Source organism: Hippoglossus hippoglossus, chromosome 14, assembly GCF_009819705.1.
Source record: "Hippoglossus hippoglossus isolate fHipHip1 chromosome 14, fHipHip1.pri, whole genome shotgun sequence".
NCBI lineage: Eukaryota > Metazoa > Chordata > Actinopteri > Pleuronectiformes > Pleuronectidae > Hippoglossus > Hippoglossus hippoglossus.
Window position 1 is genome coordinate 4,452,732 of NC_047164.1, and position 25,328 is coordinate 4,478,059.

Below are 25,328 nucleotides of genomic sequence, written 5' to 3' on the forward strand. Positions count from 1 at the left end.
AGCTGTCAACAACTCCAGAGCACATTAAGGCACCTTGCATGGATTTCAGTTCCCTTTACAATTTGCCCCTTCGAATCCCCAACTGACTCTTACTTCTGAACAACAGTAAAGTTTTTACTTCACCATAACCGTTGCTTTTTTTTCCTCTCCTACCAATTTGGAAGGAATAGTTTTCATCGGGGACGTTGTCAACAGAAAGGATTAGTGTCCACGCACCAACCAGCGAGTCGTGATTACACACCGGCTCCTCACCAGTGAATACAGACAAACTGTGTCCGATTACACACAAAGACACAAACCTTGTGTTGGGGGGAAAGCTTTGTCCCCAGTGAACCTCAGCATGAAAACAATGTGCAGCTTTTAACGACTTGTTTTTTAGGATTGTTTCGCACATTGTTGTCATGTTGTGTTTCTAGAAATACTCTGCACATCGTGTGGATTTCAGCTCTGGAGTTGTTGGGGGGTTGCAGAAAATGCAAAGAATGAAATGACATTGATCCTCTAGTCTAGTGAAATGTACCTCCCCTTAAATGCTTGAGAAACTTTAATTCCTTCATATGAAACAGTGAAGTTGTGTTTACCCCCAAAGAAGTTTCACCGATTTAGATATCTAACCCTAATACGATATCGTAGATTATTACACGACCAGTCAAAGTTACTCAAATTTATATTAGTTTCTAGAAAACTGGCATTTTCTATAAACATTACATAGTTTTTCCTTGTCATAGACGGATGCTACAAAGTCTCTGGTGAAACACGAGGAACTTTATATTACGCCTATAAACCATGTAGTATGTTCGGTTATCATCTCCTCTTCTTTTATCTTGGGAAAACAGCTTGAAAAACGGGGTCACTCTTGAAATATTACTCCGCTTCTGTTTGAATGACCCCAATCTCACTTTGTGACCAAGATTTAATGTTTGCCCCCCCCCGTGCGTCCCTTCCCTCAGAAACACGCATCTGACTGGAAACCAGAGATCCGCCTCCCCAACGTCAGCGAGTACGTGGTGCTGAGCGGCCTGGACTGGAACACAGACTACGAGGTGCACGTGGTGGCGGAAAACCAGCAGGGCAAGTCCGAGCCTGCCACCCTCGCCTTCAGGACAACCACAGAGCCCACCACCGTCCCAGGTACAAACTCCCATAATCCCACCCTGAGCATCCGCACACATCAGCCACAGTGAACAAAGACTCCCACCGTGACCAGAGAGGCTTGTACTGGGTGCTAATTCACAGATTACTGGCTCCAGGGTCTGACATGAGTCATCTGTCTCTGGTGTGTGGGACAGGTGCTTTGCTTTTACTTCACATAACAGTGCAGTGGGTAACTAAGTGGAAAGACATGATGCACCTCCCCAGGACTGTAAAAAGCCCTAAAATGATAGATGCTACACAGAAGCAGTGCAGACGCATTGGACCTTGTGAAATGAGCATAAACTCTGGAATATATACGATGTTTTGAAGATATTTATCCTGCATGAAAGGATTAAATTATAGCGAATGAGCTGCAGGAACAACATCTACATGCACTGTGGCTCAACAGTCCAAAAATATTAAAAACAAAATGCACACACTCATAATATCAGTCCCCTTAAAGGTTCAGTGTGTAGAGTTAGGTGAAAGGAATCTATTGGCAGAAATTGTAAGAATTTTTGTTTTCTTTACCCTAGACTGGGCCCTTTATATTTAAATACTTTATATTTGAATACTTTATATTTACTTCAGGAGTGGGTCCTCTCTAAGGAGGCAGCCATGTTTTTTACAGTAGCCCAAACTGGACAAACTAAACGTCTTTTGAGTTTTTATGACAACTGAAGCAACCACAGGTTCTCTTTCATGTTTGGAAGTGGAGGGTGAGGTGAGGGGTATTCAGCTGCAACATGCAACTTCACCACTAGATGTCACTAAATTCTACACACTGAACCTTTAATATGACAGATGTTTAGACATTTAAAAAAATCTTGATCTGCTTGCTGATCCAGATTGTTGCCAAAGTTTAGGGGAATCTTCCCTGATCCATCACACATCCTTCCAAAAAGTTTTATTGTGTCTGTCCAGTAGTTTCTGCAAAATCCTGCAATAAAGGGTGGAAACTCTCGACTCTCAGCAGCTCTTAAAAAACTCGAACACACTTTTAACAACACATTCAGAGGAAAGTGCACATGTGTTCATAGCAGATACAGCACCTGTGTCTCTCCTTTTCCTATTGGAGAAATACATTTCAGTTTTTTTACTAGCACAACATCCTTTATTCGCATTTAAACTTGTGCTCACTTCACAAAATCCAAGATACCAGTGTGCACTAGCTCAACAACAGCTATAAAGCATCCATATGAGGAGCAGCGGCGGAGTTGCTGTGTTTTTAGATAAAACTCATTCTGCTCGTCACTCAGCTTCTTCAAGCAGGTTTCCACTGCTCCAGGTTCAGTCAGAGCAGAAACCAGTCAGACCCGGAGCATTTTGTCCAGTCGACACCAAACACTACTCAGGTGGTCACGGTCCGTCTTTGTTCTGTTGCTGTGTGTGAGGTGCACGTTTTAACTTGGGCTGCCTCCCCGTCGCACTATGCCAGACCCATGGAAGAGGTGGATTCATCTCTTTTTTATCTTCCATTAGGAAATAGGTTTTTCTCTCTGTCTCATCCTGTCTTTCCTCTGTCACACTTTTTATTATGTTTTTCACCATGAACTAGTTGCTTATTAATGTTGTATTCTGCACAACTATATTCTTCAACCAATAGGACATTAAACCAGAGAATAACCTCCTAATAACTTGTTATTGATAGTCAGTTTGGAAATAATTTTTCATATATATTGGAAAACCATACTACTTTGTATGTGCCTGATGATGTAGAATCCCTGAATACACTTAACAAATATATTCTTACGCAACAAAAGACAAAACAGCAACTGTCAATAACATCCAAATAACTCTAAATAAAATCTTTATAACTTAGAATATATTCTAAAATGAGGTCTTGCTCATAACTAATTCACTACTATTCACTACTATTGTAGCCTCCTCTCCACACTTCACACTCAGTCCATTGAAGCTCGCACCTACAACAATCAACACCTCGTCTTCTTCAGTGAAGAGTTACATGTTGGACAAAACACAGAGGTCTATTGAGATCCACTATTCCCACTCTGTGGTACAAGAACAAAGTCGGTACAAGTGTCTCCTTTAATAATGGAGCACTCAAGAGGTTTCATTTTCTTTTAGTTTAGAATAAAGTACTGGTAATGAAACGAAATCAAAACAGAACCACTGGGGCTTTTGTTCTCCAGCACCCGGCAGGAAGTGTAATAATGAATAAGTGTGCTTTAATATATAAAGTGTTCCCCTCTCCTCCGTCCTCACCTTCAGTTTCCTTTCTGCACAAATGAGATCTCAATCGCTCTCAACCGTGTTTCCTTTCAAATTGAGTGAACATAGAAGAATCTGTAAAATGACTTAAATATATAAAATAAGTCTCCTGAATGTCAGACACAACAAGTAAGAATGAATTATTATTTAATACAAGTGGAATAACATGTTGTTTACTTTATCTTGTGTCTTTAAAACAAAGCACTGACCCATAATACTTCATTTAAAGACCATGAAGAGTTGCAAATGCCTGAGAAAGCACAGATTTCATATCTGCTTGTGTCGGACAAAGTTTTATAAATGAGACATTTCAGAAAGGCTCATTTGCTCAACAAGTACATCACATGTGTGTTTCCAGGGCACGGAAACCCTAGAATAAACTACACTTACAATAACTGAGAAAAACGACAGAAAAATAAATGAAGCTGGTAATTCTCACAATACCATGATAATAGCCCTAAATCCCAAAACTAATCTGCGGCTGAAAATAGTCCTCAACAAAAAACCAGCTCTCTTTACTCCTGTTTGAATAATTCATGCTAAACACTGCAGCACCCAGCTGTTTTCCACAGATTAGTTGTCGCCTTTTTAAAAAAGGAAAGTACATGTGTTTGTTTTTTTTGTACTTGTTGCTAAACATTTACAACCTCAACAGTTTGGGGATTAGAGCCACAGAAGAACCAGACAAACACAATCTGACTTCCTGTTGACAATAAGAAAAAATATAGAAAAGACATCTTCAGCTTCTGGGTCTGGAAAGTGAAGCCAATGCCGGAAAGCTGTATTCTCACAAATGACCATTAGAGGGCGACTCCACAGAAAGAAAAAGAAGTGACCCCTACTTCTCACTTGATTTGTAACGTCACTAAACCTTTTCCTGAAAATTGAATAAAACCGATGGTTTAATTAGGATTTTATCATTTAAGTTTTTCAAAATTCAAACTTAATTTATAGTAAATAGGAAGATTTAGTATAGTATTAGTATTAAGCGTTAACTTTACAAATAGTATTTTTCTAACTCCCTGTTTGTCTCACTCATTGTTTCCCCTCATTGTTTTTTATTTTTCTATCGTCTCTCTGCCTCTATCTTTCTCTTCCACCGCCTGGTTTTATTGGGGTCTCACGGTTCAGGGGTCTGACCGACCACAACATGCACTATGTGTGTGTGTGTGTGTGTTTGTGGTCTGGTTCGGCGGGGACGCAGCCCGTACTCTCTCTGCATGGTGCCACTTCCAGCTGGATTAATTTTGTCTGTTGTTTACCGGAGACCCTTAAAAAAGGCATTGGCTGCCAGTGCATGGCACATAAAGAAACCAGTTATTTTCTGTTTTCGCTTGCTGGGCTACAGCCACATAGCAGTGGGAGGTTTGGATCACTCATTATTCAACCAGAGCTGAAGTTCACATGAGCTTCGTCCAAGTCAGTCCTCCTTTGATTCCCATAAATACTTTCATTTAGTGCTTTTTTTTTATTCAGTATTATTTTGGGATATTTCTTCCAAGTTGCTGCCGTTTGTTTTCTCCTCACTTCGATGCACCTGGGAAATTGCTGAGGTTTATTTTTAGCTCCAACATCTGCATTTGATTTGAGGTTTCACAGCTGTTTTCGGTAACGTCGGCCCTAAAACAGCTGCTCCGTTGTAAACAATTATACTGGCTCCAATCCGCCAAATCGGCGCAGTGACGCACGTTGTGAATGCAGCGTTGATTCGAGGTTGAGTTTCAATCTGTCTGCTTGTTTTCCTCCTTTTTCATTTTTCCAAATACTTGCTCAGGCAGCAGAACGCTACAGAAACATATCGATCAAAGTGAATTGAAAGCATTTTAGAGTCTCTGAAAACAGTGTTAAAGCAACACCATGTAACTTTCAGGCTGCAAAGCCCCGCTCACTGAACGGCAGATATTACCCATGATCCCCGGCTCCCTGAACCCGAAGAGAACAAATCCACCAAACTCTCGTTAGAATTCTTCATATTTTTAAAAGTCTCCTGCTGAATATTGGAGATAAACTCTGGTTTTTAATGACTTCTGAGTCTTTTTAACCGCTCTACAGTTCAACTCTTCAACCTGCTGGACCTGATTCTGACAATTGAAGCTGCAGCTATCAGTCAGATCGTACCAGCTCAGCAATAGTGCAAGAAAAATGGGAAATAAACCTATTTTAAGGTGAAAATGTTGCATAGTGTTGCTTTAAGCTACTTAGGAAAATAAGATCAGTTGAATCTGTTGTGTCCAAAACCTTTATTTCAATTGGCTCGGTGTCATTTCCTCTTCACCCTGCAGATTCAGCTGTGCAGCATTTACACGCCTCAGACTTGCATGAAGTAAAATATGCTGCCCAGCTGTGGGGGAGAATGAAAAACATCACAATTATCTTGCAAACAGAATCGTTGAAAGTAAACATGACACAAAACGACGCAGGTGTCGAGAGCTGATCCATCCAAATCTCCCCAGCTAAGGTTGACGTTGGATTAAAACGACTGAAAAAACAGCCATTAACTCTTTGCAGTTTTTTCTGAATAACATGAGATCATCCATGTCATTTACTTGACCCCCCCCTCATAACCAGCTTCTGTTTTTGGCTGTGTGGTTTTGCATGGTTTTGCGTTCTCCCTGTCATGACCAGTGGTGTAACAGCAGCTGAAGAAGTGTGTCCACTGGGAATATTGTTCTTCTACAAATGAAGAAAACCCATCGAAATAATAGTTTCCTCTCTATTTACCACAAAACCGCTGCCACACTCTTTGGACTCCATCTTTATTCAACGTGTGTCTTTTCGCCAATTTCTTGTTTCCTCCAACCTCGTTTCCTTAGGAAAGGTCATTTATATTCCGGCGATTTGCGAACATCAAGTGTGTTTTGATAGAAACATAATGACACTCAGATTACTCTTTGATAAGCGTAATGAGGAAACATCTCTGATGAGTGTGTCTGCAAAGTCGCCGAAAGTATTTTACAAAAAAATCAACTAATTCCTCTGTATAAACACGTCTCTGTGATGCTCCTGCGTTTGCACAGCAGGTCAGTATCTGATGCCGCGGCGGCGTCATTACTCCACAGGCGTATTGGGGGAGCTGCTAATTGGAAATTGAAATTATACATTTTTTTGTACAAGTCGGTATTCCAGGCTTTGGCTCCAGCTTCCAAAAAAAACCTCACATAACAAAATCTTAAACGTCCTACTGTGTCCACAGTAATGAGCTGGTGGGAGAGTTAATGAGGCCTTTGGATCAGGTTTACACGTCGGTGGCAAGTAAGCACGCACTTGCATTGACCTTTCATTACACCACTGGTCATTACAAACCAGAGAGAATAGCTTGACTCGTTGTGGATGTGCACTCGCATCCAGGTTGTCATCTATCTCTAACCTCTGCCGGTGACCGGCGCCATGACTGATTCCCGAGCTCCCCTTGTTTACATGAAACGTTCGACCGCGGAGGCCGGACCGCGGCGTGTGTCTGAAAAACGTCCTCCTTTCTCCTGTCATCCCCCATTACCTTCATTTCTGTGACCTTCCACCCATGCCTGCCATGCACCGTGTGTCATTTGCCGTGCTACTAACATGCTACGACTTTCTTTTTTGCTTTGATCCTCTAACTTGGATTTCCTTTGTTTTTGTATTCCTCGGTTGAGTCTCTAATAGCCTTTTCAGACTTGTATTTCTGTATTTCTGACCTATTTTTCTATCTCTCTCCCTCTTTCCCCTCTTTTCTCCTGCTTCCTCTTTCCTCCTCGTCCTCTTCCTGTCTTCATGTGTGATCTTCTTGGGCACCTGTGGACCATGACATTGTCATACACACGAATTCCTTTCTCTGTTTGTGCCTTTGGTATTATTTTGGTTTTCTTGTCACACCTTATTGCTGTGCCTCTCACTCCAAAAATGTATGTATGTGTGTATTGTTGATCGATAACCTCAGCTACCCTCGGTTGCCAGTGTGTGACGTCCAGTCTGGCAGCTCTCCTGCTGTCCATGCTCACTGTGCACTGGCTCTCATAAACTGATTTTGTTCAAGGAGAAAGAGGATAGTCTGAGCCGGTGAAATCTTTGGGCCCGGACCCCTTTGCTTTCTATGCCTTTTTGACCCTTGTGCAGCCACACACAAGATTAGAAAAAACGATGAAGACAGGGACGCTGGAGGTGACTCAGAGTTGAGGGTGCTGAGAGAAAGTCTATATAATGCATTCATTGATTTTTACTGTTAATTTGAATGGCCCACAACATTTTATACCAGTTTTAGGAGATTTTACACGACAACAGGCGGCCACTAAAATCTGTGATCCTCTCAGCTCACGCTAACGTTATCTGGGCCACATTCTACATTTGTGCATCAGGCCGAACAGAAAATACACAGAATATTCTGAAATCAAATATTATAAATAAAATGGCGTACCATGATTTTTTTGCTGTGGAGGGGACACCCAGAAACAATTGGTGCAACATCTGGAAGTCAAGCTCCCAGAGAAAATAACCATTTACATTTTTAGCCTTAACGGGTCAACCACTGCTTGATTAGCACGTCCACACGGCACAGATGAAAACATTAAATTGAATTTGTTAGGCCTACTTCTATGCTACCATCAAAATAGTTGTGTAGAAGATTAAATCTCTTATTGATTTGTGTCGTTAAAGGTTTTGCCTTGTAGTTACAGCCCCTGGCCTGTAGGGGCTGCTGCAGCCCCCTCAGCACCCCTCCTTCCAGCGTCCTTGGACGAAGAGTTGCGATATTGGTTTCATGATGTTATTACAGGGTGCTCAGTACTTGTATTATTCTCAACTTCTGGGGGTTTAGACTCTGTTAATATTCGTTTTCATATAATTTTTTTTTGTTCATGTCTACACAATGAATAGATCCAGAGAGGGACACGTTTAGAGGGTTTTGTCATCGTTACACGACGGACATGGGTGCTTCCTCTGAGATACAGTGTGAACAGAGTGTTGCTGCTTTGTTTTAGATACAGTTAGCACATTCATAATGCCTTAATGTGATCTCAAGAGGGGAGATAAAATCAAAAAATAATTACCCGACACCGTTTAATCACGTGTCCACGGTGTCCTAACCAGGAACGGCAATCGCAAAGAGACTTTTATTTTGGAATTTATTGCCTAACAAACAGACACACGCCATTCTGATCTTATGTCACGGACGACATACAAGCATGACAAGTGCATGAGAGCCGACACGAGGCATGATCCGGTGTTCATGAATGTGCTTATGCAGCTGCTTCCAACTTCCCCCAGTCGAGCATTATGAATGTGGTAACTCAAGCGTTGAGTGCAAATGCCGTGCCTAATTTCTGTTTTATTATGTTTTTTGTGTTTTTTGGGGAGGGAAGGGGAGGGGATACAAGCTTGAGAAATCCTGCTGGACAAAGATGCGGAGGGAAAAACATTTGCAGAGAAATGTAGTATTGATTATGGTCAGAGTACTCGTTTTTGTCAGGAGACTTTATTACTCGTCAATATTACATATTATGCTCACGTTCAAATACATTGTTATGTAACCGCCTTGTCAGAAGAGAGAGGTTCCGAAGGTTGTGCAGAGAAACTAATCATGTTTTTGTGACCGTGTACATACTCTTTTCACACTGAGAAACGCAAGAAATCAGCTGTTATTTTGACGGTTCATTGTTCTCTTTTTACCTGGAAGCAGAGAAATGTCTAAAAAAAAAAAAACAACGCTGACGTGCAACAGCTGTTAAAAACACTTAAAAAAATAATTCATTTTCAATTATGTGACATTTATTTTAATTCTCTGAGACATTTTTGTAAGTACATATCAGTGTATTTCCATGTAACCATTGTAGGGTTGAAATAAAATGTCTTTCTTTTTTTCACGAACGTAATGGCTTCCTGGAGCTTTAGCTGTTTCACTGCACGGACTCTTGAAGGCCAAGCAAAGTTTAGCCTCTGTCTTTCCTCTGCAGCTTTCACACAGCGTCTGTATTCTGCATTCAGTGTTGCATTACACCACCGCTCACACGTGACTGTTAAACACAGACGGTGATTAGAAGGTTAGAATCCTGGCGACAGCCGAACTGAAGAAGAAGACGCAGGTTGCATTCTGAGGGAAGTTACAGCCACTAACCAGTAGGGGTTGCTGCAGCCCCCTCAGCCTCCCTGCTCCCATCGTCCTCAGTTAAAAGTGGTAGTTTCTCTCCACAGTGTTAAAACATCTCTTTAGAAACAGCAGCTGCTTTTTAGCTCAATGGAGCTTTAACATGCAACTAGTTAAACATTAGAGCAGCAACATGTCGGTGAAGGCTTCCTGAGCGAAGCTAGCGGACGAGCTAACATGATACAAGAACGCGTGAAATCAATGTTTAACCAGAAACAGAAACAACATTTGCAGATTATATATGTCATTACTACAACTCCTCAAAACACGAACAACAAAAGTCATCGTTTTTAGTCGACCTTCCGAAAACCCCAAACATATTCCCCCCTACTGGCAGGATGCAGTATGACAATATTTGATTTGATTTGGAAGCTAAATAGAGAGAAGACCTTCATCGTCATTGGTCAAAGAACAATAACGAGTTTAAAGAATCGATTGCTCTACGTTCCTCCTCTTGTTCCCTCTTCACACTGGTTCCACCTCCAGACAGAAGAGTCATAATTCACAGATCTACTGGAGGTTTTTCTCTGCTGAATGTGAACTTCACGTCGTTTTTAGGCGTCTGATCAAACCTACGACTCTGACGTTTTTTCTTGGGATGGTCGTCTTTGTGGAAAATCGAAATTTGAACAATTCTCCAGAGTGCACGTTTCTCAAAAGTCCTCTACTCTGTTTCCACTTGTTCCAACGTTTTGTTCCACACTCTGCTTCCACAATGCATCACAGTGCTGCAGAGTCATGGGGGGGGGGGAGAATCAATAAAGCATTGATACATTTCCAGTAATCAGACAGATGGTGATTTCTCTCTTTTTAGTGATAATGAAAACATCATGTGATCGATACTGTAGATTTATTTAAAGGCCAAGCACCAAACACGATGTGTTTATAAACCACTTAATACGACTTTATTTAGAATCGCAGCTACGAGTTTCTCCAAATGGCTCGGTGCAGATGTTAACATCCGAGGGCAGCTCTTGAATTTCCCTGACGTGTTGAAATACAACGTGGTTCTGTTGTTCACAAAGAAGAAGAGGTTGTACTTGTTGTCAGTTATCGGCGATGTTGTCTACTTGAAGAGCAGAAGTGCAAAGTGCACTTCACTTCCAAAATAAGCAAATGTCAAAGGTCCCTCCGCCTGATGTGTAAACTTTGAGGGGCCCTTCAGAGCAGGGGCCGAGGTGAAGGAGGCTCGAGAGGCTCTCTGCACGTGGCACAGGATGTGGAAGCACTGTGCAACTCGCTCTCTCACTTCGACCTCACACACCTGAAGGTAGAATGACCTGTTTACCCAAAGAGGAATGAAGAGACAGACAAAGATAAAGTACCCGTAGATATATATATATTTCCTTGTGATAGTTTCTTCTGTGCAGTTTTCATCTCTCAGCCGTGACCTTCTAACCTTCCTTATTTCCCGGGCCGGGATCAAAAGCCAGACTCGTATTCCTTCGCTTTATTACCCCTGGCAGCGCCGCTCCATCTCCACTAGGCTCTGTCACACAGATAATAAGAGTTTACAACCCCCCCGAGGTGCTCTTTGTCACCCGTCGGTCCCTCCCGGTGTTCATCAGTGCTCAGTGAGTAATGCCGCCGCTGATCAGAGCTAAGTGCTTTTCATTTCTACTAATCAGAAGCTTCGTATAAATGTTTGCATCAGACCTGCGCTGCATATAAACAGAATATTCCCTCTTCCCCCCCGAGGCGAATGGTGCAGTCCCCCCCTCTGCATGCAGAGCACCAGAGGAGCTGCAACGTTTTTTAGTCTGTCAGCTGGATGCGATAAATGAGATGCACAGCGGCGTCTCAAAGTCTTTTCAGGGCTATTTTACACTTGGATAGAAGTTACGATGGAATCAGCAGAAATTTAGGGAAATTAAGAGACAATTTATTTTGCATCTATAATCTACAAAAGTTCTTCCTCTCTCTCTTGTGTCCTTTATCTTTGTCATTTTCAACAACTTCACCAATTATTGTAGAAAACTTCATGTTGTGCTTGTTTTTCAAATGATCACATTTCAGATTCTAATTCTGACTGAATCAAAAGGCATAAAACAATCAGGAAAAGGCTCAATTTATCATCTCTGTCTCACTATCGTCTCACTGCATATTCAATTCAGTATATGAATATGTATAAAAAACTATAAGTAAAACATTTTCCTAATGCTTCCACTTTTCACCCCTCACGCTCTATGAAAATGAGTTGGCAGTATATATATTTTTCAGGCCAGTATACACATCAGTTTTTAATGCCTGTTGCCTCTCTAGTAACTGAAATATTCATTTAAGTGTCTGCAGCACTACACACTCACTACACACACTACACACACACACACTCACACGCTTCCTCCTGCATGAAGACTCGACAGAGATCTTAATCAGTCAGAGACTGAGTCAGTTGTCGGCATCACTCCTGCTTCCTCGTGCCAAAAAAACAAGCTGAAGGCTGTGGGCTTTATTGGTGGAGCAGCGCCACACTGTGGTCGAGCTCCGACGCACACATGGGGATTAGTGAAGAAACTTTATGGCAATGCCCAAAGAAAAAAGAACAGAGTATAGAAATAATGGAAATAGAAAAAGTATATAGAGTTAGAAATAGTGAGATATAATTTGCAGATGTTAACCATCTAAAATAGGAATTGCAAGGTACATTATTGACATGGACGTGGAGAGAAAATGGAGAAGTGACCCACAGATTGGATTATTCTGTCAATCTCTTATTTATATGGCACACTTTAATCAGATCAAACGTTATTCAAAGTGCTTTAAAGACAGGAGGCTAAGAAATGAATTCAAATCAGGTAAACAGATACGATAACCTCGATTTTAGCTGATTAAATAAATATATAATATATTCCATCATTGTAGTTAGTGTAAATTACTTTATTTTTAACCTTAAAGACACACAGTGATTAAATGACTGTTTGTATACAGTGCATAGTTTGTATAGTTAGAGTCGTGTAAAATGTGGAACCATCATCATTGTACCGGCCCAGATTCAGTGACAGTTGCGATCCTTTAATGTGACGATCATGTCTGCGACAGGTCAGAGTCGCTTCGTGTGTTACAGAGACACAGAGGATGTGATACAGAGCAGCAGTGAGATGATGCTGCAGCTCCTAGAGTCAGAGTTTCTCCTTTCTGACACGTGTGTGGCCTGTTCGACACCTCGAGTCAGATCAGTGTCGAGGATAAGAGTCCTCACCCCCCCACCCCCCCCTTCCTCTGTAGATGGGTGAACGCCACTTTGCTCCTCTATAGTGTGAATGTTGAGCTTTTTTGATCTGTGCAATTTACAGATCCTTCTTCTCCTCTCTGCACTTTGTTGCATGTACAATCTATGTTTTTGCGTCTCTGTGCTGAAATACCTTTAACTCTCCTCCTGCAGCCTGATGAGCAGATTCATTCACGCACCAATCATCACCTCTCCCTCAAGTTCATCCTGACATATTAAACATATTTAAAATCCTGATTTACTTAATGAGAATGAAGATAAAATGACAATTATGAGTCCAGTAAAAAAAAAATAGAGCCATCAATGGATCAGGTGGATTTTGAGAGGTTAACTGAAAGTCTGCATGCGTTTAGTTTATCTTACGCATCTTAGTCAACAGCGGCTGTTTGGAAGCATCCCTCAGGGTTCTAATGAAATGTAAATTAACTGCCAATATGAAGGTCTTTCATCAGCGGGCCGCCGCGTTGAATGTGGCAGATCGTCTGTGCAGCCTGGACAGTAACCACTTATTGATTTTCCTGGGATTGTGTGGTTTCCCAGTGAAATTGAGGCTTATCACATGTGCCCTGTTATCAGCGCTCCTGTGGGGGGGGGGGGTGCTCAGTACTGTACCTGACAGGCCTGTAAAGAGAAATGTTTGTGTAGTCCATCCTGACACATAGATTTGTGCGTTCTCTCTCAGTGAGCACTCGGTGACAACACCCTCGACACCAACCCCCACCCCACCCCTCCCGGAGCCCTGAAAACACGCCACATGATTTATTGTTCCTGTTAAAATGCAAATGAAGCAACGGGCAGAGGGAAAAAACAAGTGTTGACTGCTTCACTTTCGTCACCCGAGTATAAATACACCCGGCTGGCCCCACTCCTCCTGCTGCTCTGATTACAGCCATCAGGGAAAATGAAGGACTGCGTTGCAACAAAAAGGCCAAAATAAAACGCTGAATTGAAATTAAACATCTAGACTGCGTGTTCACTTAAAAATGAATCTGTCATTCAAGAGAGGCAAACACAAACAAAACTAATCGTTATCGTTCATTGTGAAATCCTGCAACCACGAGGTTTTTAAAGAACGCCATGTGCTGCAAGGCCACGCTCACCGTGCTCACCTCAGAGCCCCAGAGGATTGTGGGTCCGTGTCAGTCACAAGTTTAATGGTGCGTTCAGGCGCTGCTTGTCAACTTGTAAAGTCGGGGGAGTTTTATGTCGGTGGTAAATATGTCACATGAACGGGACCAATGAAAAATTGATGGTGGGATGTAAATAACCTGAGGTTGGGTTAAAGTTAACATTACAACACAGAAAGGCCCGAGATATGAACATGCTAATGCTCATTTCTTTAATCCATCTTTTAGAAAAACGTAACTGACGTGTACTCTTGACATTTGAGTTTGGTCCATGTCCCAGTTGCTAACCTGGAGGAGGTGGTGTTCAGGAGTGCACACTGCAGCCATGCAGACACCAGGGGGACACCTTTTCATGGCGTCCATCTTCATATACAGACTATGGGTATATAACGTATAACATCAACCATGATTTGATGTAATGTGGTTTCTCATGTGCAAGTAGCAACAACAAAAAACTAAGTATGTAAAGAGCATTAATGAATCTGACACAGACGTGTTGCAAACATATTACTGCTCCTTCTACTGAGATGATTCTACAGCACCATTTTTGTCAGGGTCACATTTGAATGCACATCCACTGAGCTCTGTGAGTCATTGTGTACTTTCCTGTTTGAAGTATTTCGGTAAGTAGCTTGTGTTTTGACCCCATTTGATGTCAAATCAGACGTCAACATGTTTCTCATCGACTGCAATGAACCATTCATCGAAATTCAGACCCTGACCCAGGTCACCAAAACATCCTATAGATCTGGTTTTTGTTTGTTTGTTTGTTTTCCTGCTAAAATGCACATACAGCTCACACGCCAAGATGGAAGTCTGGCGATCAATTATCGGTCTGGATTTATAAATAATCTCATCAAATGCCTGAACGAGCGATGAGCGCTAAAGACGCCGTTCTTGAAATGCAAAGCCGCAAAGCCTGAACCGCCATCGACCCCCAAATCCTGTTTATTCCATCCTGACAATAAACTGCAATGTGCATTAGTTTATGTAGAATAATGCGTGTGTGAGGAAAATAACCTGCATTTGCACTTTGCCCCTCAAAGTGGAAATTAAAAAAAAGAAGATAAACAGCTGCTCGGATAAACCAGTTTAACCTTCATGTTTTTCTGGGAGCAGCTGAGAGAGAAATTGATTTGGAACGTTCTGAAGTTGAAAAGCTGGATAATGAGCCACATGACATCTGTTAATGTCAAAGAAACAATCCAGTTTTTTTTCTGTGCTACGTTTCTTGGTGGCTAATTGTTCTGTTTGTTCCAGTCGTCTGCCTCTGAGCATCATGGGTAAGAAAGTGGATGTTTGCAAGACTTTCGCAAAGTTTCCAAATAAGTGAAATAGCTCAGAGTGTTAAATCTGACATTTAATATTCAAGAAATACATCAATCATAAATAAAATAACTCTTTGGACTTTTTAATATTTAAAAAATGACTTGATTAACCATCTAAGCAGTTTCACCACCACCAGTGTCTATGAATATATTGTTTGTCACATACTTTGCAGATGATGTAACCACCCCGTCTCCCACAAATTACTTTTATAAACTACTAATTTGCAACAACACCCCAACCACAAAGGCCATAAACTGGTTTATAACCATAATTTCGAGGAGACAATGACTTTGACAAATTACTGTGGGGATTCTCCGGCGAAAAAATTCCCGAAAACAACCACTGAAGACATATTTGTCATATCAGACATGTTAGTGGTCAAAGGGCTACGCATTGGCATTAAAATTTTTAGGACGAAAAATTTAATTAAATGTGTTTGTATGTAGTAAAAGTGCTAATATCATCCTCCTCTTATTAAATAAACTCTCAAGTGTGTCGGCCACGTCCACTTTCAACAATAAACGTAAAGTTGTGATAATGAAAGTGAACAAATGAAGGTTTTATTGTGTTTAGATTGTTAGTTCCCATGTGGCGCTGACATGCTCTAAATTCCCTGAGAAAAGAGCCACACACTTGAGGTCCTGACAACCTGAAGCAGTTTATTAAAAGCTTGACTGCATTCCTCATCATCTCTCTCCCTCTCTCCTCCTAACTTTCTCTCTATCCCCCTTTCCTTCATGTTAAACCCTCTTTCCAACTCCTCTCCCCCTTTTCTTTTTCTCGCCTGGTTTGCTTGTGTCTCCCCCCTCTCCCCTGTCCGTGTCCTCCAGACGCCACGGACAGCGTCTCGGGCCTCGGCACCGGAGCCATCGTGGGCATCCTCATCGTCATCTTCTTCCTGCTGCTGGTGGGCGTCGACGTCACCTGCTACTTCCTCAACAAGTGCGGACTCCTCATGTGCATCGCTGTGAACTTCTGCGGGAAGGCCGGCCCCGGAGCCAAGAGCAAGGACATCGAGGAGGGCAAGGCCGCATTCACGTAAGTCCGTCCCACAACTGTGTAGGACACATTGTGATTGTTTAAAGCTGCAGTGATTAATATAATTTATATTATCAATAGATCGTGTTGCTCCGTGCACAGTGAAAACATGGCTCACAGCGACAAACACAGAGAGAATCATCACAAGCTGAATTAAAATGATGCACAGAACAAATATTCACTCTCAGGAGATGGTGGAGAGCAAAGTTGAGCAAATACAGATGAACAGAAACTTCAAATTAATGCTGGTGTCCCTCTGTTTCTGCTGGAAGTGTGAACAGATAATAAGAATATAATAAAATACATATAAATCTTTAAATAAGCCGTTTGAAAGAGCGGCGTCTGATGAGAACGTTTTTATTTGTTGGATTTGTTCCGGTTTGCTGGAAGTCACAGAAAAACTACCTTCATCAGTTTAGAATTTACATTTAATAAACTTGTAGAAATAGAAATGTCATAATACGACACAGGGAGAGGTTTGTTAGAACTGTTCTCGCCCAACAACAGATTGCACCGAGCATCTAGAAGTCCTGTCGAGATTCTCCTGATTCTTGGATATAGTGAAAAACTGTGAGATAATAACATCCTGAATGTGAACGGTGCTGGGAGTTAGAAGTTAATACATCGTGTACCTTTTACTTTGAAATATCAGTTTTCTGACTGAGGGTTTGGGACAAACAAGCCTATTTCCCCAGATGTTGAACTACAATGGAAGCAGATAAAGATGATTTATTTTTCACCGTGAACACAACGATTGACCATGTTTTGTGTTGTGAGAAAAAAAAGTTTCCCCTTCACAATTTCTTCTAGATAATTTTGATGATACTGACGGTGATGCAGAAATATTAACGTGGAGCAGCTTTTATCTCCCTCACTTCTCCCTCCTGCTTTTAGATGAAACTAGTTTAAGGCGCAAATCTTTTTCTATGATAACAAAAATAATTCAGGGTAAGATAAAACCTCCTGTCCTCTTATATTTCTAGTATCAGAACCAGAGCATCATGTGTAGGGTTGTTGTGTTTGTTGGAGGTTTGTGGCTGATGATTCGTATACGACCAGATTTCAAACGCTGCATTTCCTGAAGCCATATTACATCTTTAAAGTGCATGTTGAATATGAACAGTAAAATATGCAGCGCTGTATTTAACATTACCACTGTAAGTGTCTATTTGTGTTGAAATTATGTTTTAGCATGTTTGGCCTTTGTTTGATCAGAGATTCAGTTCAACACACGGAGCCGTCTGTCATCACGTGCTTCAGAACGCAGCACAACAAAATAAATATTTAAACTAAACCGCTCGGATGAAACAGATTTATTGAGAGCGAGCCGTGACATGCACCGAGTTGATATCTCGCCTCAGATCTAAACATGTCAGCCACTGCTCGCGATCACTTGAAAGCGCCGCTCAGTCGCAGAGCGGCGTGACGATAACAGAAGAGCCCCCGGGGGGGGGGGGGGCTACAATCAGAGCCTGCAGGTGGATGCAGGTGGAGGATGTTCACACGCTGGAATGAAAGAATGAGAGAGCGTTTGACGGCTCAAAGGAGTGAATCAGTGTGTTTACATGTTTCTACTCGGCAACAAATCAAATCAGTTTTGCGTTGCTACTGATCACCAGTGATTCTTAAATAGATTTGTTTATATCTCGTGGGGGGGGGGGGGGGGGGGGGGGGGGGGGGGGGGGGGGGGGGGGGGGGGGGGGGGGGGGGGGGGGGGGGGCACAGAGGTGTCACTGTTAGTGTGCGATAACACGAGCTTCTTGTTTGACCGAACACGAGTCTATGATCTGACACTGTTTGACAGTAATAGGAAAAGTGAGCGTGTGAAGTCGCTAATTGTCAGTTTCCATTTCAACCGACAGGAAGGATGAGTCCAAGGAGCCGATCGTCGAGGTGAGAACGGAGGAAGAAAACCGCCCGAACCAAGAGGGGGGGGCTCCCACAGAGCCCAACGAGACCACGCCTCTGACAGAACCTGAGTGAGTCCAACAGGAACCAGAACCACGCCCACATTCTACAGGGTTCACACAGACTTAGATCTCTGCAAGGACCAAAATCATTGGATTAGTGAACATGTACAAATGTAAACCTTGAAGTAGTAGAAAGAAGTAAAGTCAGGATAGTACTGATTCTATTTTACTTGCAAATCCCATCTCTGTGTATGATGTGGAATATATTAAACCATAAAACTGCTTATACTGTATAATACAAGACATATTAAGACCTGTTAATATTCAATAGCCTCGGGTCTTCATATCTTTAAATACACACACCTCCGCCACGGTCCAACGGTCCACTTCAATTCAAACAAGCTGCACCAAATTACACACACTCAAAGATAATACTTCTCTATATATGCCTGATTCTTTTCATCAAGATCCATGAATTATTCCAAAAGAAAGTGGAAGATTATTCCTTGTTCCATCCCAAAATGTAATGGGTTCATTTTTGGCCGATGATCCATCCTTCCACGAAGTCTCGAGGAAATCTGTTCAGTAGTTTTCACATATTCTTATTCACAAACAAACAAATCAACAAACAGACACTGGTCAGTTATATTGAATCATTTCCTTTAAGGCTGAGACCTCTAACTCTCTTAAAAAAACAACAAATATTATAATTGCAATCAAACAACCACTTTACCTGATGATGGTTCTTTGACTTGAAGTTGAGCAAATTCAAATCCCGTCTGAATTCAACCCGTTCAGATGGAGTCGAACAACGATCGCCACCTTCTCCCGGCTCCTTTTAATTTTAGCCTCCTACTCCTGAAAGTGCTGCTTTCTTTGTGTACTTATTGTTGTGTTATTTTGTTCGCCCCCCCTCACAAGTATTCCTGTTGCTAACCTTCTGATTGTGTAGATTTTTCTTTCTCCCTGCAGCACTGTAGCACTCACTCTGCCTTGTTTATGACGTGCACTCTCCCTCTACCCCCCTTTATTTCTCTCGCTGTCCTTTTTTCTTTCTTTCTGGTGGCTCTCTGCTTCCTCCCTCCCTCCCCCCCCACCCCCCCACCACACAGGCCCGCCGCTGCTGCCAGACACCACCCCCCGGTGGCAAACTTGCTCCCCGCCACTGCCACTAACTCAGTTACCGAGAGCTTTAGCACGGCACACAGCAGCCCTGCTAGCGAGAGCACCACGATAACTACCAGCGCCTCCAGCCCGACCAAAGCCGCCCCTCCAAAAAACAGCCCTGTTGCCCAGTCCGGTTCTCTTAAAGCTAACACCCAGCCTGATGTCGGGCCCCTGGTCGACCTGAGCGACACCCCTAAAGTCCCCCCCCTCCTCCAACCAACACCCGCCGCCTCAGAGGCAGTCAGCTCGCCCTCCGCTAACGCCGATGGCCCACAGAGCCAGAGCGAGCCAGTCAAAGCCCCCGACAGCAGTAAGGACTTACAGGTAGACGGCCCGAGCAAGGACCCCCCCAATGCCCCGTGCACAGACTCGACCACGACAGCTCAACATGAGTATGAACACTTTCATTTTCACATCCCTCCACCTGTCACCCTCGATTCTCGTGGCATCCCAATGAACCGTGTCGAAAGGAAAATTCACCCTGGAATGTAAATGCAGTGGTTTTGGTGTCAGACGCCCACATGCAGAATCATCCACCAGTCAGGAACATTAATATTAATTCATGTAAGTAACAGGCAGGTTCAAATTTACCAAAACCTGCAGATTGACCTTGCATTTCCCTCAAGACCTGAACGTTACCTGAACACAAAATCACAAACTGAAAACCTGCAAACACTCGTCTTCCTCTTTCATCTTCACATACAACGTGAAGGAGGGTAAAAAAAAAGAAATGAGAAGAAAACATGTCGGCCCCTCAGACCTTTTCATCAGTGCTTCTGCACAGCTGCCTTTAGATTTCCACACTGTTGTCTGATCCCTCAGTAAATATATGTTTGTGTGTGGGCTCGGCACAACTGCTCAATAGATAAATATTGTGGGAGAAGATCCAGTGTGTCTGCCGAGAGCGGCATCATTATACCTGAATGAATGCAGACGGAAATCTAGTCGCAGTTTGAAAAGGAAGCTTTGATTGTTGACAAGCCCCAGATTCTCCAGTGATAGTTTATTTATTTCTTTTTTTTACAAACACCCACCTTTTTATTGACACAAGGCAAAAGTTCTGGAAAACACAGGAAAATATAAACTTCTGAGTCAAAACAAAAAAGATCTGGATGAGCGAAGGTGTATGATGTATGATCGCTGACGGGACATTACAGGGTGAATTTGTCCACATGTTCCAGTGGGACGCCACCAGTGCATGTTTGTCTTCAACCACCACCTCCTCCGCCCTCTGCTTGTTCGTTTCCTGTCATATCAGCTTCTTCGTTTTTTCACTCATATCTGTCTCTGTGATCAACCACTTCCCGCATCATGGTGGGAACGGTTGAATGATGTATTTTATTTAATCCGCACCTTATCCCCGTTGCAGGTGTAGTCACATGAGGACCTCTTGTAGACTATCGTAGCATATTGGAAACATTTTAAAGGATCGTTGTGCTTAAGGCTGTCAAATACGAAAGACGTTAAACAAAGGCAAGAAAGTAGACGTTTCAAAAAGCTTCCTGTCCTGCTGCACAACAAAAAAACAGGAGATTCTTGTTTGCTTCTTGAAAGAATAGAAAAAAACTCAGAATAATGAACTTGAAAGTAATTTAAACACGTTCTTTTAATTTTGATGAAGTGATAGCAGATGGTGAAAAGCCCCAACACAATCCCAGCATCCCTCTCAGACACCTCTGGTTTTCTGTTTTTATTCCTGTTTTATTTCACCGGAACTACAAAGGGTTATTATTTGGGGATTTTGCCCCGAGGAGCTTGCAGATGTTCCTGATTCCCAACAGCCTGTGAGGATAATGAGAGAGCTAAGACACAAGATGAATTACAGAGGCTCGCTGACAATTACTCCTCTCCTGCTCCCTCGTTCTCTCTCTCCCTCTCTCTCTCTCCCTCCTTCGTCTCGAGCCTCCCTCCCTCGGACGGCCGGCAGAGATGAAGATGTCAGTGATGAAGAATGGGGGGTTGAGAGCTAGTTGGAAGCAGAGCTCGTGTCAGCTCAGCATCACCTTGATATAACCACACTTGTCATGGGAGGGATTTGTCTTCATAACTCTGTGACAGAGCTGAAGTCTCCTTCTCCCTCTGATCTAAAGTGATGATTCTTCCACAACATCCCGGCACTGAGAAGTCTGCTCATGCCTCTGGTGGATTTATTGGTTTTTCTGAGTGACCCGCTCCTCCTCAGGACCCAAAATGTACTTTATAGACAGATTTCACCGACTATAGACTCATACATATACATATACAAGTGCTTTTTATGATTCTGCTAAACACCACATTCCAAAAGGTGTTTTATAAACAGGGTTCAATCAATTTTAATTCAATTGGTGGAACTTTGAATTGTTTTATGGCAATAGCCTGGATAGTTCATGAATAATGTCCAAGTTAAAGTTCATTAGTTAGAAGTTTAACGAACATTCACGATGTAGAGTTTATTGACTTAAGGCTGATAGTTAGAGCAGCAAGAAAGAGTATGGGTTACGTGACTCCGAAAATCAACCCCAATCACCACTGGTTGATGAAACTGGTTTACATGGTGTTCTATGCAAAACACATCACAGGAATTTGGACCTAGGACCTAGAATAAAATATCCAGTAAAGGTTCACAGTAACTTGGTACCATACAGCTTCAGTCACTCTAATATTTTTCTTTGAATGAAATGAAATCTACTGGGTGCATTCCTGTTCCCCAGAGGATGAGCCAGCCCACTGTGATCTGTCCTCTAGCTCCACCATCAGGCAAAAGTCTCAACTTTATACACAAGCAAATGTAATGTGAAATTCCATTCAAAAGCCCATGGCCGTCCCTCTGGTCTCACCGTCAGGGCAGATTTGATATTTTCTATCAATATAACATTTTACTATCATGGGATGTAATGAGCATTTTCAGAAGTCACCGTTTCAATGCACATATTATTTTACTTTAAAACATTAGAGAATCCAAGTTTTCAAAGATCACATCCAGTCTGAACACACTGGGTCTGTTTCTCCGCCTGACGTCGGGGTCATGGTGTATTTCTGGATCCTGCATGTAGGACAGTCCCTGCCCGGACTTTGTGAAACCTCCGAGAGCCAGTATGTGTTCGGCAGCGACCAGAAGTGTATTGATTCAAATCTCTACTCGAGAGTTAACACGTGCAGAGGACAGGAGAGGAGGGTGGATGTGCGTCACACAGTGAAAGTGTGTTGTTTTGCACCACTTTCTCCAAACGTAAGCAGCAGCAGCGAGAGCAGCAGCAGCTTATTGCTCCAATACAATTCCAATGGGGGAACATATGCTAACAGCAGACAATGTTAGACTTAAGTGAAGAATGGCTTTAAAGTCTATTCCCATTGTGCCGCAGCCGAGTCCAGACGGCGTGTAATCCTCTTGTGCATTGTAGTTTGTGTTGTAGGTTATGCCTCAGTCTTTCATTCCTTCATGCATTGTGCCTACTGTACCGGCCCTGTCTCATTCCACATCGCCGCTCATTGTTCCTCGAAAATAGCTGTGACATCCATGTACTCTTATTTGATGTCTGGCTAGGATAGTGAGCGTGATCCCATTATGTGTGAAATGCATTCAGTTCCAGGAAGGGAAAACAAATTCCCTCAAAGCATCTTGCATGTTTTTTCTTCCCCATCTTTCTTTGAAAAATGACACAAAAGGCAGCTCAGAGCAGACAGTTTAGCCGAGAGAGAGACAGAGAGACAGAGAGAGAGAGAGAGAGAGAGAGAGAGAGAGAGAGAGAGAGACAGACAGACAGACAGAGAGAGAGAGAGACAGAGAGAGAGACAGAGACAGAGAGAGAGAGAGAGACAGAGAGACAGAGAGAGAGAGAGAGACAGAGAGAGAGAGAGAGACAGAGAGAGAGAGAGAGAGGGACTTAGTGGATCGCTGTTAACAGAGTTTTTTTTTTTTCTTGTCTCCTTCTGGTTCTCCCTCACTTCTCTCTCCCCACAGCGGCAAAACTGTGAAGGATGATAACGCCAAAGGCGAGACGGAGGTGAAGAACGCCACAGCCGAGGTGAAGACGGTCCCCAACGAGGCTCCCCAGGCGAACGGCAACGAGAGTAAAGCGTAATCTCCCCGATGAGCGCCCGGGAGGAATATGGGTGTTGGAAAGGGTGGTTGGGTTGGGGGGTGGGGGGGTGGGGGGGATTGTTTAAGGTTAATCGAGGATGGGGGGGGGGGGGTCACAGTCACTGAAACCTCAAAGCAATGTCACACACACCACCCCATTGCATCAGAAAAAAAGTAAAAGTAAAAAAAAAAAAGAAAGAAATCATGGGTCTCTCTCTGCAGCGTCTTCTGACCAGAGAGATGTAAAGACCCCATGCACACGCCTTAGTTCCTCCGATTTCCATCTGTTTAATTCTCACAGGGAAAAACAAAAAAAAAAGCTAATTTCATGCTCGTAGTTCACGCCCACTTTCTTGTTTGTAAAAAATTAAACTGATAAACTGTTAAACACAGAAACTGAGAAACTCTAGATATCCACGGTTGGACTGATTAGCTTTACTTCAGTTTACTGCCTTCGTCATGTACACACATGTAAGACTGGTACGTTACCAATAATACTCCTCGTTATGCAGTATGGTCGCATTGTGGTAATGGATTATGGGTCTTTTATTTTTTTTTTGTCAATATTTTTGTTGTTGTTTAAATAATGTGCAGACGTTACTGCCTATTTAGCTTTTGTAATGTTTCTTTCCAGGGCTAGAGAGTAGACCATTAGCATGCCTGATTTATTTTTTGTTTTTATTTTTGCAAAGTTACTGTAATTCTGTACACGTTCCTGTCATTTGGTTTCTCTTTTTTTAGATGTTTTCTTTTCTTTTTTTCTTTGTTTATTTTCTGAAATGTTGTCTCCATATGGTTCTGGTCCAGAAGTCACGTAGTCTAAGCTACGAGAAAAACGAGAGGAAGACACCGGAGAAAGATTTAAAACGCTGTCAACGTTAATGGGTTTCAACCCTGTCTCCTTATAAATTATGTTTATATACTCGTACTATGTTTTGGAAGACATGTAACTGCTGCATGAATTAGGATCACGGGTAATGTTCTTACCAGTACAAGATTCAGAGGGAGCTGCAAAAGACTGTGTTTAGCTACGTCTACTAAAATACTCTGGTTAAGGTGAGGGAAAGATGAAAGTTAAATATGAAGAAAGTGAACTCGAAAGTTATTATTTTGCTCAACTTAACTTGACTTGGACGGGAAACATGGTCCCTCCAGTGAGTTCTGGGTCCACCACAGGGTCTCGTCCCAGTTGGGCATCGCTGGAAAACCTCCAGTGAAAGGAGACGTCCTGAGAAGGTGAAACTTCTCTGCTCCGAACTCCTTCTCAATGTCCGAACTCCTTCTGAACGTCCAAACTCCTTCTGACTCCTGTAGCCGAGATCTCCTTCATTTGGTCACTACCCACAGCCCATAGCCATGAGGGTCAGAACCTAAATCAACTGGTAGATCATCTCCCTCTTCACCACAGTGGTCCTAAACCTTCCCAATATATATTCTGAGTTGCAAATGAGCTATGAACGTAAATTTCAGGAGACAGGGTTTGGTCGGGTTGAAAATAAGGATGTGAAGTTAAAGCTGCGCTCCTTCTCGGTGGCCACATCCCTCAAAGTCCAGTTGCGTCACGTTCCTTAAGCGAGAAACTGCCTTACTTGACCTAAATTTGATAGAAACAAATTCTGTGTCTTATCCGCGTCCCCAGTCGACTGTTCGTTCCGCTTCCAGTCCTCGTCAACTCGTCTACGTGACCAAATATACCACACGGTCATTGGTATTTGTATTATATGAACTGGACCAATGAAAACAAAAAAAAGAGAAAGGACACTACAGGATGTAAATAACGGAAGCCAGGCTTAAAGTTCACGGTTTTCTTCTTGGTGGTAGCTATGTAGTTAAAGTTAGTTAAATTATATAGATAGATTTAGTAGCAACATCGTACACTGAAACACCAGAACTGTGCCTGAACTACGAACCATTCTGGGCTGTTTTAACTCCCTGCATGTAAGTTAGCATTGTAGCTCGGGGGGAGGGGGGGGGGATGAGAATTAGC

At 42.6% G+C, this 25,328-nt stretch overlaps 1 protein-coding gene across 13 annotated transcripts in view; it reads left to right on the forward strand.

Annotated features, from left to right (window-relative positions):
• The window catches only part of ncam1a (neural cell adhesion molecule 1a), a 231,098-nt gene extending 206,701 nt beyond the window's left edge, over positions 1-24,397 (forward strand). For 6 of the 13 annotated variants that reach the window (XM_034607152.1, XM_034607153.1, XM_034607155.1 and 3 more), the window contains 5 exons: positions 951-1,131; positions 15,997-16,204; positions 18,067-18,183; positions 19,227-19,673; positions 23,222-24,397. In XM_034607152.1, the coding sequence (XP_034463043.1) occupies positions 951-1,131; positions 15,997-16,204; positions 18,067-18,183; positions 19,227-19,673; positions 23,222-23,342 (1,074 nt within the window). In that variant the 3' untranslated portion in view covers positions 23,343-24,397. Of the gene's footprint in view, positions 1-950; positions 1,132-7,282; positions 7,658-15,996; positions 16,205-18,066; positions 18,184-19,226; positions 19,674-23,221 lie in introns of those variants that run through there. The other 7 variants (XM_034607157.1, XM_034607159.1, XM_034607160.1 and 4 more) reach the window with 2 other exon arrangements.
• Positions 24,398-25,328: the final 931 nt, after the last annotated feature.